This window comes from Pseudophryne corroboree, chromosome 3 (genome assembly GCF_028390025.1).
Source record: "Pseudophryne corroboree isolate aPseCor3 chromosome 3, aPseCor3.hap2, whole genome shotgun sequence".
NCBI classification, from domain to species: Eukaryota; Metazoa; Chordata; class Amphibia; order Anura; family Myobatrachidae; genus Pseudophryne; species Pseudophryne corroboree.
Window position 1 is genome coordinate 767435780 of NC_086446.1, and position 16916 is coordinate 767452695.

A 16916-nucleotide genomic window follows, 5' to 3' on the forward strand; every position below is an offset into this window, starting at 1 on the left:
CAGACGTTGTAAAGGGAGTGCTGCATATTCAGCCCCCTTTTGTGCCTCCAGTGGCACCTTGGGATCTTAACGTGGTGTTGAGTTTCCTGAAATCACACTGGTTTGAAGCACTCAAAACGATGGAAGTAAAATATCTCACGTGGAAGGTGGTCATGCTATTAGCCTTGGCTTCGGCTAGGCGTGTGTCAGAATTGGCGGCTTTGTCACATAAAAGCCCTTATCTGGTTTTCCATGCGGATAGAGCAGAATTGCGGACCGCCCACAATTTCTGCCGAAAGTGGTTTCATCCTTTCATATAAACCAACCTATTGTGGTGCCTGTGGCTACTACTGACTTGGAGGATTCCGAGTCACTGGATGTAGTCGGGGCTTTGAAGGTTTATGTAGCCAGAACGGCTAAGGTTAGGAAAACAGAATCTTTGTTTATCCTGTATGCTTCCAACAAGCTTGGGGCGCCTGCTTCAAAGCAAACTATTGCTCGCTGGATCTGTAACACGATTCAGCAGGCTCATTCTACGGCTGGGTTGCCGCTGCCTAAATCAGTTAAGGCCCATTCCACAAGGAAGGTGGGCTCTTCTTGGGCGGCTGCCCGAGGGGTCTCGGCATTACAGCTTTGCCGAGCAGCTACTTGGTCGGGTACAAACACCTTTGCAAAGTTCTACAAGTTTGATACCCTGGCTGAGGAGGACCTTGTGTTTGCTCATTCAGTGCTGCAGAGTCATCCGCACTCTCCCGCCCGTTTGGGAGCTTTGGTATAATCTCCATGGTCCTTACGGAGTCCCCAGTATCCACTAGGACGTTAGAGAAAATAAGATTTTACTTACTGGTAAATCTATTTCTCGTAGTCCGTAGTGGATGCTGGGCGCCCGTCCCAAGTGCGGACTTCTTCTGCAATACTTGTATATAGTTATTGCTTAAATAAGGGTTATGTTATAGTTGCATCAGGGTTGATCTGATGCTCCGTTGTTGTTCATACTGTTAACTGGGTATGTTTATCACAAGTTATACGGTGTGATTGGTGTGACTGGTATGAGTCTTGCCCTGGATTCCAAAATCCTTTCCTTGTACTGTCAGCTCTTCCGGGCACAGTTTCTCTAACTGAGGTCTGGAGGAGGGACATAGAGGGAGGAGCCAGAGCACACCAGAATCCAAATTCTTTCTTAAAGTGCCCTGTCTCCTGCGGAGCCCGTCTATTCCCCATGGTCCTTACGGAGTCCCCAGCATCCACTACGGACTACAAGAAATAGATTTACCGGTAAGTAAAATCTTATTTTTTCAAGAAATACTTCTGAATAGCCATGACATTTGTCACCAGGAAATCCAACGTTCAATAAGAAACTATGCAACCATATGGTTTTATTTCCTTTGAGATAGACAATAACACTCAAGCTCATTTATTGTGTGCAGATAATATGACTTCGATGTCTTCTGTTTGCATTTGTACATATGTATAGACTCCTTAGGTCAAAACAAAACATTAAAACAGTCTATAGACAGGAAATGCAACAGCACCGCCACATTGTACTCAGGTGGAGAGTGCCAGATAAAATAGGGACGCCAGGTTTTAGCGCAGCAACGTCAGCCATTAAGTGGAAGATTTGGAAACGTTGGGCTTGTTTACACTCTATTCTGAACATTGGAACAGGGTTATTGAACATGCGGCCCTCTGGCTGCAGCAGAACTACACATCCCAGCATGCTCTGCCACAGTTTTGCTAAACAGTGGCAGAGCATGCTGGGATGTATAGTCCGACAGCAGCTGGAGGGACGAATGTTGACTACCCCTGCATTAGAATTTAGAACCTTCAGAGAGAATCTAATCAAATACCATATTAAAATAAATAAGTGATAGTTTGTTAGCATGCTGTTTCCTTACAGGGCCGCTAAAATACAAGGGGGCAGATGTATTAACCTGGAGAAGGCATAAGTAAGTGATATGTGCAAGGTGATAAACGGACCAGCCAATCAGCTCCAGTATGTAAATTAACAGTTAGGAGCTGATTGGCTGATGCATTTATCACCTTGCACATATCACTGGTTTATCACTTCCTCATGCCTTCTCCAGGTTAATACATCTGCCCCAAGTTTCCTTATATAAGAGCAGCTAAGAACTCTCAGTAAAGGTTTACATATGACAGGACCTAGGGGGGGGATTCAGATCTAATCGCTGCTGTGCGTTTTCACACAGTGGGCGATCAGGTCAGCAACAGGATGGTGCGAAAAATCTGATCGCAAGGGCGTACGCAAGGTGATTGACAGGAAGAGGCCTTTTGTGGGTGGTAACTGAGCGTATACAGGGAGTGTCCGGAAAAACGCAGGCGTTCCCAAGCATTTTCAGGGTGGGTGTGTGACGTCAGCTCCGGCCCCGATCAGCCTGTTCTCATCGCACTGTAGGAGTAAGTCCCGGGCTGCGCAGAGACTGCACAAAGTGGATTTTAGCAGCTCGCGTACACATGGGATCGCACACTTGCACGGTGAATTTACACTCCCCCTGGAGGCAACGACTATCTGATCGCAGGACAGCAAAATTAGCAGCCCAGCGATCAGATCTGAATCACCCCCTTAGATACATGAAATGATGTGGAGTCGCTGCTTAGGGCAAGATATTCAGACTGATATAATCTCACTTCAGTAGAAGTACAGGAAGCCTGCTGCGCGCTGCAAACAATCTTCCCCCAGAGTCAATGTGCCAAATCTCTAAAGTTCCCATGCGCTCATGAAATGTTTCCATAAATATGTGAATGCAATTAGCGTCCCTTTTCTATAAGGCCGTTGTATCTTAGGAATAGCAGTTCTTGATAGGCGCTGACATGTTACTATGTGGTCTACACAGTCATTAGTCACCATTTCTATAGAAAATAAAATACATCCGAATTCCCGAGCCGTCTCTATGCATTATTTACATACACACAGAGTTAAAATCATCTCATCCGTGGTGCGAAAGACATATTGTAAAGTGCTGTGCTCTATAAATATCTATAGTAATAAAAGTATGATTGCTCCTTCTCTGCCTGCGCGTTTCGCACAGGTTCCAGTCTTGGTGATGGCACTGATCAGACTTTCTGTTTCAGAGGAAGATCTGTGGGCGGTGGACAGTGAGAGCGTGTCCTCCCACGTGCAGGCGGAGACCCGTGGCTGGCAGTGGTGTATACTGGTATAGAGGGAGAGAATTCTCCAGTGCCCTCCATCTCCCCGTCTCATCAGCGCAACCTCCATCTCTCCGTCTCATCAGCGCAACCTTCCATTTGTTACACTTTCAATTTGTTTTTTTAGAAATAAAAACGGATTAAAACACAGAAGATGAGCATATACAATACACTTATTTATCCTTGTTTGGAGGGGTGGGGGGGGTGACAGAGACACGCACAACACATACATGGGGTTAAGCCCTTAGTGAATTGCTCACATGTTAACAGTCATACATGCGGTCATACATACACGGATCTATATAATAACAATATTATTACATACATTTTATCATAATGCCTCAGGGCATCATCGTCTTCTCCACGGGCAGTCCTGGATCGGTGGTTATGTGCGCCCATGCATACATACATGTAATATATACAGACAGCCCCACGTTTGGGGGCGGGGCTACTCCCGCCTATTTGAGGTCCTCTCCCATTAACTGGTCTCTTCCGATGCTCGGTCCTCTCACGCAGTTGTGTTTGGGGTGCAGTGTTTGGAGAAATGTGGGTTGTGCCCGCACCTGCTGTCAGGTGGGTTCTTTATCACCCATTAGAGTCCTTCACAGCTGTTCTTCTACAATTTCATCACTTAGACAGTGCTCTCACATGGTCACCACTGGGATCCTGATGTAGAGGGGAGAGAACAATCAATATTGGCCGGTCACGTGGAGAAATGGTGTACTAAAATTCAAAACAGCCTTCCTGTGTATGTACCACATGGAGTGTAAGTGTGACTGACGTAGAGGAAACAGACAATGGTAGCCAAAGTGTAGCCATAGCCCAGTGGAGGCTGATAACCTATCAATTCACTAGGAGTTGATGACATCACTGGATCATAAAGGGTTGATTGGCTGTATATGTCTGCAGTCAACAGCAAGGCTGCTTCCATTCCCCTCCTCACATCTTGTCACTGCCCCTGTCACATGCAGCCGTGTCCTCACTGACACATCACTCATCTCCTAATATACTCTGTGCTGCTGAGGACACTGCTCATTCCTCTATATAATTCTCAGTCTGTGACTTCCTGCTGCCTCCATTCTCCTCCTCACATCATGTCACTGCCCCTGTCACATACAGCCCTGTCCTCACTGACACATCACCCTTCTCCTGATATACTCTGTGCTGCTGGGTACCCTGCTCCTTCCACTATATAACTCTCAGGGGGAAATTTACTAAGCTCCCGATTTTGACCGAGATGCCGTTTTTTCATCAAAGTGTCATCTCGGTAATTTACTAAACACTAATCACGGCAGAGATGAGGGCATTCGTAATTTTTTGCAAGTCCAAGTAAAAAATTACGAATGAATACACCATCGGTCAAAACGCGGCTGTTTAAGTATGAATCTCGGACATTTACTAAGAAGTGCAAAGCAAAAAAAAAAACAAACACTGCCGTGAAAAATTACAACTCGTAAAAAAGTGCTAAAAAAAAACAGACCTTTTTTTTTTATTCGTGATTGGATAGGCATGCACGGATCCATGAGATCCGTGCATGTATATCAGTGGGAAGGGGTGGGAAAGTGCTTATTTTTAAAAAAAAAATTGCGTGGGGTCCCCCCTCCTAAGCATAACCAGCCTCGGGCTCTTTGAGCCGATCCTGGTTGCCGAAATATGGGGAAAAAAATGACAGGGGTTCCCCCATATTTAAGCAACCAGCATCGGGCTCTGCGCCTGGTCCTGGTCCCAAAAATACGGGGGACAAAAAGAGTAGGGGTCCCCCGTATTTTTAAAACCAGCACCGGGCTCCACTAGCTGGACAGATAATGCCACAGCCGGGGGTCACTTTTATATAGTGCCCTGCGGCCGTGGCATCAAAAATCCAACTAGTCACCCCTGGCCGGGGTACCCTGGGGGAGTGGGGACCCCTTCAATCAAGGGGTCCCCCCCCCCCAGCCACCCAAGGGCCAGGGGTGAAGCCCGAGGCTGTCCCCCCCCCCATCCAATGGGCTGCGGATGGGGAGGCTGATAGCCTTTGTTGTAAAAGAAAAGATATTGTTTTTAGTAGCAGTACTACAAGGCCCAGCAAGCCTCCCCCGCATGCTGGTACTTGGAGAACCACAAGTACCAGCATGCGACGGAAAAACGGGCCCGCTGGTACCTGTAGTACTACTACTAAAAAAATACCCAAAAAAAGACAAGACACACACACCGTGAAAGTATAATTTTATTACATACATACACACATACATACATACTTACCTTAAGTTCCCACGCAGGTCGGTCCTCTTCTCCAGTAGAATCCAAGGGGTACCTGTTGAAGAAATTATACTCACGAGATCCAGGGGTCCAGGCTCCTCGGGAAATCCAGGGGTAATCCACGTACTTGAAAAAAATAACAAAACTGTGTCCCGACCACGAACTGAAAGGGGACCCATGTTTGCACATGGGTCACCTTTCCACGAATGCCAGAAACCCACTTTGACTTCTGTCTAAGTGGGTTTCTTCAGCCAATCAGGGAGCGCCACGTTGTAGCACTCTCCTGATCAGCTGTGTGCTCCTGTCCTCACTGACAGGCAGCACACGGCAGTGTTACAATGTAGCGCCTATGCGCTACATTGTAACCAATGCTGGGAACTTTCTGCTCAGCGGTGACGTCACTTTAGGTCAACCGCAGGGCAGAAAGCTCCCATCATTGGTTACAATGTAGCGCATAGGCGCTACATTGTAACACTGCCGTGTGCTGCCTGTCAGTGAGGACAGGAGCACACAGCTGATCAGGAGAGTGCTACAACGTGGCGCTCCCTGATTGGCTGAAGAAACCCACTTAGACAGAAGTCAAAGTGGGTTTCTGGCATTCGTGGAAAGGTGACCCATGTGCAAACATGGGTCCCCTTTCAGTTCGTGGTCGGGACACCGTTTTGTTATTTTTTTCAAGTACGTGGATTACCCCTGGATTTCCCGAGGAGCCTGGACCCCTGGATCTCGTGAGTATAATTTCTTCAACAGGTACCCCTTGGATTCTACTGGAGAAGAGGACCGACCTGCGTGGGAACTTAAGGTAAGTATGTATGTATGTGTGTATGTATGTAATAAAATTATACTTTCACGGTGTGTGTGTCTTGTCTTTTTTTGGGTATTTTTTTAGTAGTAGTACTACAGGTACCAGCGGGCCCGTTTTTCCGTCGCATGCTGGTACTTGTGGTTCTCCAAGTACCAGCATGCGGGGGAGGCTTGCTGGGCCTTGTAGTACTGCTACTAAAAACAATATCTTTTCTTTTACAACAAAGGCTATCAGCCTCCCCATCCGCAGCCCATTGGATGGGGGGGGACAGCCTCGGGCTTCACCCCTGGCCCTTGGGTGGCTGGGGGGGGGGACCCCTTGATTGAAGGGGTCCCCACTCCCCCAGGGTACCCCGGCCAGGGGTGACTAGTTGGATTTTTGATGCCACGGCCGCAGGGCACTATATCAAAGTGACCCCCGGCTGTGGCATTATCTGTCCAGCTAGTGGAGCCCGGTGCTGGTTTTAAAAATACGGGGGACCCCTACTCTTTTTGTCCCCCGTATTTTTGGAACCAGGACCAGGCGCAGAGCCCGATGCTGGTTGCTTAAATATGGGGGAACCCCTGTCATTTTTTTCCCCATATTTTTGCAACCAGGATCGGCTCAAAGAGCCCGAGGCTGGTTATGCTTAGGAGGGGGGACCCCACGCATTTTTTATTTTTATTTTACATTGTTTAATTAAAAAAAAAAAAAAAAATGAACCCCAGCACGGATCACACAGATCCGGCCGAGATTGATTGTAAAAAAAGTCGGCAGTGTTTTGCTAATCACTGCCGTAAAAAACACAAAAAAAACACGAATGACATCGACATCGGAAGAAAAGAAAAACCCGAATACGACAGCTTAGTAAATCCATCGTAACAAATTCAAAAAGTTGCAGTTTTACACTTTCGATGTCATTCGTGATTGAACTTTGACCTTTTTTCGGAAATTACGAATGTTAGTAAATGTACCCCTCAGTCTGTGGCTTCCTGCTGCCTCCATTCCCCTCCTCACATCACTGCCCCTGTCACATGCAGCCCTGTCCTCACTGACACATCACTCATCTCCTGATATACTCTGTGCTGCTGGGTACCCTGCTCCTTCCACTATATAACTCTCAGTCTGTGGCTTCCTGCTGCCTCCATTCCCCTCCTCACATCACTGCCCCTGTCACATGCAGCCCTGTCCTCACTGACACATCACTCATCTCCTGATATGATCTGTGCTGCTGGGGGACCCTGCTGTTCCCACTATATAACTCTCAGTCTGTGGCTTCCTGCTGCCTCCATTCCCCTCCTCACATCACTGCCCCTGTCACATGCAGCCCTGTCCTCACTGATACATCACTCATCTCCTGATATAATCTGTGCTGCTGGGGGACCCTGCTGTTCCCACTATATAACTCTCAGTCTGTGGCTTCCTGCTGCCTCCATTCCCCTCCTCACATCACTGCCCCTGTCACATGCAGCCCTGTCCTCACTGACACATCACTCATCTCCTGATATACTCTGTGCTGCTGGGGGACCCTGCTGTTCCCACTATATAACTCTCAGTCTGTGGCTTCCTGCTGCCTCCATTCCCCTCCTCACATCATGTCACTACCCCTGTCACATGCAGCCCTGTCCTCACTGACACATCACTCATCTCCTGATATACTCTGTGCTGCTGGGGACCCTGCTCCTCCCACTATATAATTCTCAGTCTGTGGCTTCCTGCTGCCTCCATTCCCCTCCTCACAACATGTCACTACCGCTGTCACATGCAGTCCTGTCCTCACTGACACATCACTCACCTCCTGATATACTCTGTGCTGCTGGTGTACCCTGCTCCTCCCACTATATAATTCTCAGTCTGTGGCTTCCTGCTGCCTCCATTCCCCTCCTCACATCATGTCACTGCTCCTGTCACATGCAGCGCTGTCCTCACTGACACATCACTCATCTCCTGATATACTCCGTGCTGCTGGGGGACCCTGCTCCTTCCACTATATAACTCTCAGTCTGTGGCTTCCTGCTGCCTCCATTCCTCTCCTCACATCATGTCACTACCGCTGTCGCATGCAGCCCTGTCCTCACTGACACATCACTCATCTCCTGATATACTCTGTGCTACTGGGGACCCTGCTCCTCCCACTATATAATTCTGTCTGTGGCTTCCCGCTGCCTCCATTCCCCTCCTCACATCATGTCACTGCCCCTGTCACATGCAGCCCTGTCCTCACTGACACATCACTCATCTCCTGATATACTCTGTGCTGCTGGGTGACCCTGCTCCTCCCACTCTTGCTGCCTCCATTCCCCTCCTCACGTCATGTCACTGCCCCTGTCACATGCAGCCCTGTCCTCACTGACACATCACTCATCTCCTGATATACTCTGTGCTGCTGGGGACACTGCTCCTTCCACTATATCACTCTCAGTCTGTAGCTTCCTGCTGCCTCCATTCCCCTCCTCACATCATGTCACTGCCCCTATCACATGCAGCCCTGTCCTTACTGACACATCACTCATCTCCTGATATTCTCTGTGCTGCTGGTGACACTGCTCCTCCCACTATATAACTCTCAGTCTGTGGCTTCCTGCTGCCTCCATTCCCCTCCTCACATCATGTCACTGCCCCTGTCACATGCAGCCTTGTCCTCACTGACACATCACTCATCTCCTGATATACTCTGTGCTGCTGGGGACCCTGCTCCTCCCACTATATAACTCTCAGTCTGTGGCTTCCTGCTGCCTCCATTCCCCTCCTCACATCACTGCCCCTGTCACATGCAGCCCTGTCCTCACTGACATATCACTCCTCTCCTGATATACTCTGTGCTGCTGGGGACCCTGCTCCTTCCACTATATAACTCTCAGTCTGTGGCTTCCTGCTGCCTCCATTCCCCTCCTCACATCAGTCACTGCCCCTGTCACATGCAGCCCTGTCCTCACTGATACATCACTCATCTCCTGATATACTCTGTGCTGCTGGGGACACTGCTCCTCCCACTATATAACTCTCAGTCTGTGGCTTCCTGCTGCCTCCATTCCCCTCCTCACATCAGTCACTGCCCCTGTCACATGCAGCCCTGTCCTCACTGATACATCACTCATCTCCTGATATACTCTGTGCTGCTGGGGACCCTGCTCCTCCCACTATATAACTCTCAGTCTGTGGCTTCCTGCTGCTTCCATTCCCCTCCTCACATCATGTCAATAACCCCTGTTACACAGAGTCCTGTCCTCACTGACACATCACTCATCTCCTGATATACTCTGTGCTGCTGGGGACCCTGCTCCTCCCACTATATAACTCTCAGTCTGTGGCTTCCTGCTGCTTCCATTCCCCTCCTCACATCATGTCAATAACCCCTGTTACACAGAGTCCTGTCCTCACTGACACATCACTCATCTCCTGATATACTCTGTGCTGCTGGGGACCCTGCTCCTCCCACTATATAACTCTCAGTCTGTGGCTTCCTGCTGCCTCCATTCCCCTCCTCACATCATGTCACTACCGCTGTCACATATCACATTGCTCTTAGTTAGGGGCCCATTTATCATACAATATTTGCGGCTATGTTCCCGAAAACACCAGTTTCGGGGGGCTAGCTGCAATATTCTGCATCCCTACATAATATGGAAGGAGGGATTTCAGCAGAGATCTCTGATACATGCTGCGATCCCTCCATTGCCGCCAGCAGCCGCATCCCCTATAGCAGGGCTGGCCAAACCGGTCCTCGAGATCTACCAACGGTTCACATTTTCCAGAACACCTAGCTGGTGCACAGGTGTAGTCATTACTAATTATGATGTGATGCATTTATTCCTAACTGATAATTCTACAGATCTCCAGGAGGCCTGGAAAACATGAACTGTTGGTAGATCTCGAGGACCGGTTTGGCCAGCCCTGCCCTATAGGTTTCTATGGGGGACGTGATACTGCCTGATCAATATTGGGAATGCGAAGATATTGGCCCCCGCAGCTACCTATGGGCTACATTTTGCGGGATGTAGATCCGGCAGGGTTACCCAGGAACCCTCCGCCAGAAATGGCCCCTGTGGACGGTGGTCATGATCTCCGGCAACACACTTGGCGCATCGCAAGGACAAGCTCCTTATAGAGACACTGTCCCTGCTTCTGTCGGTGATACATCCACACGATATGATCACATTATGCAATGGGATCTGGGCAAAAAATGAGTGCCCAGAATTGCATATGCGGTCATTGGTAAATGGGACCTAACACACCCTCTTACACTGACAGACTCTTTATACATTTATAACTGGTGACGGCAAATGTGGCATAGGAGGTGATGAGTCACAGATGATGAAGCAGATGTAAAGCTATCTATACACTACTAGTAAATACATGAAGTACTGGACCTGTCCGTGAGGAGTGTAGTCAGAACTCTGTGGGCCCCATAGCAAAATTTTGAGGGGACCCCTGTCCCAGTGCTTCTAGAGAGAAGGTGGGCGCTCTCAGCTCTGGCCCCATAGCAGCTGCACTCCCTGCACCTATGGTAGCTACACCCTTGTATATAACACATGTAACTGTGACAGGGAAGGTGGCCCCTCTCAGCTCTGGGCCCCATAGCAGCTGCACTCCCTGCACCTATGGTAGCTACACCCTGTATATAACACATGTGACTGTGACAGGGAAGGTGGGCCCCTCTCAGCTCTGGGCCCCATAGCAGCTGCACTCCCTGCACCTATGGTAGCTACACCCTTGTATATAACACATGCAACTGTGACAGGGAAGGTGGCCCCTCCCAGCTCTGGGCCCCATGGCAGCTGCACCCCCTGCACCTATGGTAGTTACGCCCTTGTATATAACACATGTAACTGTGACAGGGAAGGTGGGCCCCTTTTAGCTCTGGGCCCCATAGCAGCTGCACCTATGGAAGCTACATCCTTGTATATAACACATGTAACTGTCACAGGGAAGGTGGGCCCTCCCAGCTCTGGGCCCCATAGCAGCCGCACTGCCTGCACCTATGGTAGCTACGCCCCTGCATATAACACATGTACTGTAACTGTGACAGAAAAGGCCCCTCTCAGCTATGGGCCCCATAGCAGCTGCACCCCCTGCACCTATGGTAGCTATGCCCTGTATATAACACATGTAACTGTGACAGGGAAGGTGGCCCCTCTCAGCTCTGGGCCCCATAGCAGCTGCATTGCCTGCACCTATGGTAGCTACACCCTTGTATATAACACATGTAACTGTGACAGGGAAGGTGGCCCCTCTCAGCTCTGGTCCCCATAGCAGCTGCACCCCCTGCACCTATGGTAGCTACGCCCTGTATATAACACATGTAACTGTGACAGGGAAGGTGGGTCCCTCTCAGCTCTGGGCCCCATAGCAGCGGCACTGCCTGCACCTATGGTAGCTACACCCTGTATATAACACATGTAACTGTGACGGGGAAGGTGGCCCCTCTCTGCTCTGGGCCCCATAACAGCTGCACTCCCTGCACCTATTGTAGCTACACCCTTGTATATATAACACATGTAACTGTGACAGGGAAGGTGGCCCCTTCTGTAATTGGGAGGTTATACTGTACAAGGCTGTTCTCAAACGTAGTGTTAGCACGGAACAATTTATTTTAACCTCAAGATTTTACCTTGGAGTTTAGTGGTCCTGTAAGTACACAAGTATAAATAAAGGACTTTTCCTGAGTATGGGAGCAGAAGGTGACATGGGGGAAATAATAGACGTTTCGCTTACTTGCTCGTCCTGCAGGGGACGCCTCTGTCATCCAGGCCACCTTTGAAGTCCCCAAGTTTTAGAGGCTGTAGCCCAGGGATGTCCGTGTCTGGGGAGAGGTCGGTGAGGGGCTGCAGACTTCCCTCCTCCGGTAAAGCACAGCGGTCATTGCGATGGTGCCTCCGTTTCTGTCTGCGCTCACAACTGCAGGAAGAGGAGACGCAAGTGTAAGGCGCATGTTATACATAGAAGTATACAGTATACACCTATGTGATTGATGAACATCTTACCTATTATATACCCCATACTGAGGGAAGATGCAATAAACGCACGCTCTATCTGCCCAGAACTGAGTCTGAGGCAGACTGCAATAACGTTTATTGGGGGTAATTCCAAGTTGATCGCAGCAGGAATTCTGTTAGCAGTTGGGCAAAACCATGTGCACTGCAGGGGAGGCAGATATAACATGTGCAGAGAGAGTTAGATTTGGGTGGGGTGTGTTCAATCTGCAATCTAATTTGCAGTGTAAAAATAAAGCAGCCAGTATTTACCCTGCACAGAAATAAAATAACCCACCCAAATCTAACTCTCTCTGCAAATGTTATATCTGCCCCCCCTGCAGTGCACATGGTTTTGCCCAATTGCTATCAAAAATCCTGCTGCGATCAACTTGGAATTACCCCCATTGTTTTATTGAATCTTTCTCTAACGTCCTAAGTGGATGCTGGGGACTCCGTCAGGACCATGGGGAATAGCGGCTCCGCAGGAGACAGGGCACAAAAATAAAGCTTTAGGATTAGGTGGTGTGTACTGGCTCCTCCCCCTATGACCCTCCTCCAAGCCTCAGTTAGGTTTTTGTGCCCGTCCGAGCAGGGTGCAATCTAGGTGGCTCTCCTAAAGAGCTGCTTAGAAAAAGTTTTTAGGTTTTTTATTTTCAGTGAGTCCTGCTGGCAACAGGCTCACTGCATCGAGGGACTTAGGGGAGAGAATTTCAACTCACTTGCGTGCAGGATGGATTGGATTCTTAGGCTACTGGACACCATTAGCTCCAGAGGGAGTCGGAACACAGGTCTCACCCTGGGGTTCGTCCCGGAGCCGCGCCGCCGACCCCCCTTACAGATGCTGAAGATTGAAGGTCCGGAAACAGGCGGCAGAAGGCTCTTCAGTCTTCATGAAGGTAGCGCACAGCACTGCAGCTGTGCGCCATTGTTGTCACACACTTCACACCAAGCGGACACGGAGGGTGCAGGGCGCTGCTGGGGGCGCCCTGGGCAGCAATATTTAATACCTTTATGGCAAAAGAATACATCACATATAGCCATTGAGGCTATATGTATGTATTTAACCCATGCCAGATATCTAAAACTCCGGGAGAAAAGCCCGCCGAAATAGGGGGCGGGGCTTATTCTCCTCAGCACACAGCGCCATTTTCCTGCTCAGCTCCGCTGTGAGGAAGGCTCCCAGGACTCTCCCCTGCACTGCACTACAGAAACAGGGTAAAACAGAGAGGGGGGGGCATTTTTTGGCGATATTTTGATATATTTAAGCTGCTATAAGGAACAACACTTATATAAGGTTGTTCCCATATATATTATAGCGCTTGGGTGTGTGCTGGCAAATTCTCCCTCTGTCTCCCCAAAGGGCTAGTGCGGTCCTGTCTTCGATAAGAGCATTCCCTGTGTGTCTGCTGTGTGTCGGTACGTGTGTGTCGACATGTATGAGGACGATGTTGGTGTGGAGGCAGAGCAATTGCCGATAATGGTGATGTCACCCCCCAGGGAGTCGACACCGGAATGGATGGCTTTGTTTATGGAATTACGTGATAATGTCAGCACATTACAAAAATCAGTTGACGACATGAGACGGCCGGCAAACCAGTTAGTACCTGCCCAGGCGTCTCAGACACCGTCAGGGGCTGTAAAGCGCCCTTTACCTCAGTCGGTCGACACAGACCCAGACACAGACACTGAATCTAGTGTCGACGGTGATGAAACAAACGTATTTTCAAGTAGGGCCACACGTTATATGATCACGGCAATGAAGGAGGCTTTGCATATCTCTGATACTGCAAGTACCACAAAAAGGGGTATTATGTGGGGGGTGAAAAAACTACCTGTAGTTTTTCCTGAATCAGAGGAATTAAATGATGTATGTGATGAAGCGTGGGTTAACCCAGATAGAAAAGTGCTAATTTCAAAAAAGTTATTAGCATTATACCCTTTCCCGCCAGAGGTTAGGGCGCGCTGGGAAACACCCCCTAGGGTGGATAAGGCGCTCGCACGCTTATCAAAACAAGTGGCGTTACCGTCTCCTGATACGGCCGCCCTCAGGGATCCAGCTGATAGGAGACTGGAAACTACCCTAAAAAGTATATACACACATACTGGTGTTATACTGCGACCAGCCATCGCCTCAGCCTGGATGTGCAGTGCTGGGGTCGTCTGGTTGGATTCCCTGACTGAAAATATTGATACCCTGGATAGGGACAGTATTTTATTGACTATAGAGCAATTAAAGGATGCTTTCCTTTATATGCGAGATGCTCAGAGAGATATTTGCACTCTGGCATCGAGAGTAAATGCGATGTCCATATCTGCCAGAAGGAGTTTATGGACGCGACAGTGGTCAGGTGATGCGGATTCCAAACGACATATGGAAGTATTGCCGTATAAAGGGGAGGAATTATTTGGCGTCGGTCTATCGGATCTGGTGGCCACGGCAACTGCCGGAAAATCCACCTTTTTACCTCAGACCCCCTCCCAACAGAAAAAGACACCGTCTTTTCAGCCGCAGTCCTTTCGGTCCTATAAGAACAAGCGGACAAAAGGACAGTCATATCTGCCTCGGGGCAGAGGAAGGGGTAAGAGAGGGCAGCAAGCAGCCCCTGCCCAGGAACAGAAGCCCTCTCAGGGTTCTGCAAAGCCCTCAGCATGACGCTGGGGCCTTACAAGCGGACTCAGGAGCGGTGGGGGGTCGACTCAAGAATTTCAGCGCACAGTGGGCTTGCTCACAGGTGGACCCCTGGATCCTGCAGGTAGTATCTCAGGGTTACAGGTTGGAATTCGAGAAGTCTCCCCCTCGCAGGTTCCTAAAGTCTGCTTTGCCAACGTCTCCCTCAGACAGGGCGACGGTATTGGAAGCCATTCACAAGCTGTTTTCTCAGCAGGTGATAGTCAAGGTACCCCTCCTACAACAGGGAAAGGGGTATTACTCCACGCTATTTGTGGTACCGAAGCCGGACGGCTCGGTAAGACCTATTCTAAATCTGAAATCTTTGAACCTGTACATACAAAAATTCAAGTTCAAGATGGAGTCACTCAGAGCAGTGATAGCGAATCTGGAAGAAGGGGACTTTATGGTGTCCCTGGACATAAAGGATGCTTACCTGCATGTCCCAATTTGCCCTTCACATCAAGGGTACCTCAGGTTCGTGGTGCAAAACTGTCATTATCAGTTTCAGACGCTGCCGTTTGGATTGGTCACGGCGCCTCGGGTCTTTACCAAGGTAATGGCCGAAATGATGATTCTTCTGCGAAGAAGAGGCGTATTAATTATCCCTTACTTGGACGATCTCCTGATAAGGGCAAGGTCCAGAGAACAGCTGGAGGACGGAGTAGCACTAACCCGACTAGTGCTGCAACAACACGGGTGGATTCTGAATTTTCCAAAATCTCAGTTGACCCCGACGACACGTCTGCTGTTCCTGGGAATGATTCTGGACACGGTTCAGAAAAAGGTGTTTCTTCCGGAGGAGAAAGCCAGGGAGTTATCCGAACTTGTCAGGAACCTCCTAAAACCAGGGAAAGTGTCTGTGCATCAATGCACAAGAGTCCTGGGAAAGATGGTGGCTTCTTACGAAGCGATTCCATTCGGCACGAACTTTTCAGTGGGATCTGCTGGACAAATGGTCCGGATCACATCTGCAGATGCATCAGCGGATAACCTTATCGCCACGGACAAGGGTGTCTCTTCTGTGGTGGTTGCAGAGTGCTCATCTGTTAGAGGGCCGCAGATTCGGCATACAGGACTGGGTCCTGGTGACCACGGATGCCAGTCTGAGAGGCTGGGGAGCGGTCACACAGGGAAGAAACTTCCAGGGAGTATGGTCAAGCCTGGAGATGTCTCTTCACATAAATATACTGGAGCTAAGAGCGATTTACAATGCTCTAAGCCTGGCAAAACCCCTGCTTCAGGGTCAGCCGGTGTTGATCCAGTCGGACAACATCACGGCAGTCGCCCACGTAAACAGACAGGGCGGCACAAGAAGCAGGACAGCAATGGCAGAAGCTGCAAGGATTCTTCGCTGGGCGGAAGATCATGTGATAGCACTGTCAGCAGTATTCATTCCGGGAGTGGACAACTGGGAAGCAGACTTCCTCAGCAGACACGATCTACACCCGGGAGAGTGGGGACTTCATCCAGAAGTCTTCCACATGATTGTGAACCGTTGGGAAAAACCAATGTTGGATATGATGGCGTCCCGCCTCAACAAAAAACTGGACAGGTATTGCGCCAGGTCAAGAGACCCTCAGGCAATAGCTGTGGACGCTCTGGTAACACCGTGGGTGTTCCAGTCAGTGTATGTGTTCCCTCCTCTGCCTCTCATACCAAAAGTACTGAGAATTATACGGCAAAAGGGAGTAAGAACGATACTAGTGGCTCCGGATTGGCCAAGAAGAACTTGGTACCCGGAACTTCAAGAGATGCTCACGGAGGATCCGTGGCCTCTACCTCTAAGACGGGACCTGCTTCAGCAGGGACCGTGTCTATTCCAAGACTTACCGCGGCTGCGTTTGACGGCATGGCGGTTGAACGCCGAATTCTAAGGGAAAAAGGCATTCCGGAAGAGGTCATTCCTACACTGGTAAAAGCCAGGAAGGAGGTGACTGCACAACATTATCACCGCATTTGGAGGAAATATGTTGCGTGGTGTGAGGCCAGGAAGGCCCCCACGGAGGAATTTCAACTGGGTCGATTCCTACATTTCCTGCAAACAGGATTGTCTATGGGCCTCAAATTGGGGTCCATTAAGGTTCAAATTTCGGCCCTGTCGATT

The 16916-nt window shown here is 49.5% G+C and overlaps 2 protein-coding genes across 10 annotated transcripts in view; one reads left to right on the top strand and one right to left on the bottom strand.

The window, feature by feature from the left end:
- Positions 1–3297, top strand: part of LOC135056819 (WD repeat-containing protein 5-like) — a 101546-nt gene extending 98249 nt beyond the window's left edge. For all 6 annotated transcript variants that reach the window (XM_063962455.1, XM_063962452.1, XM_063962450.1 and 3 more), the window contains exon 14: positions 3070–3297. In XM_063962455.1, coding sequence (XP_063818525.1) covers positions 3070–3158 — 89 coding nt within the window. In that variant the 3' untranslated portion in view covers positions 3159–3297. The remainder of the gene's footprint in view (positions 1–3069) is intronic.
- The window catches only part of PIANP (PILR alpha associated neural protein), a 36393-nt gene continuing 20812 nt past the window's right edge, over positions 1336–16916 (bottom strand). For all 4 annotated transcript variants that reach the window (XM_063962460.1, XM_063962459.1, XM_063962458.1 and 1 more), the window contains exons 5-6: positions 11882–12064; positions 1336–3810 (exon numbers count right to left, since the gene is read on the bottom strand). In XM_063962460.1, the coding sequence (XP_063818530.1) occupies positions 3789–3810; positions 11882–12064 (205 nt within the window). In that variant the 3' untranslated portion in view covers positions 1336–3788. The remainder of the gene's footprint in view (positions 3811–11881; positions 12065–16916) is intronic.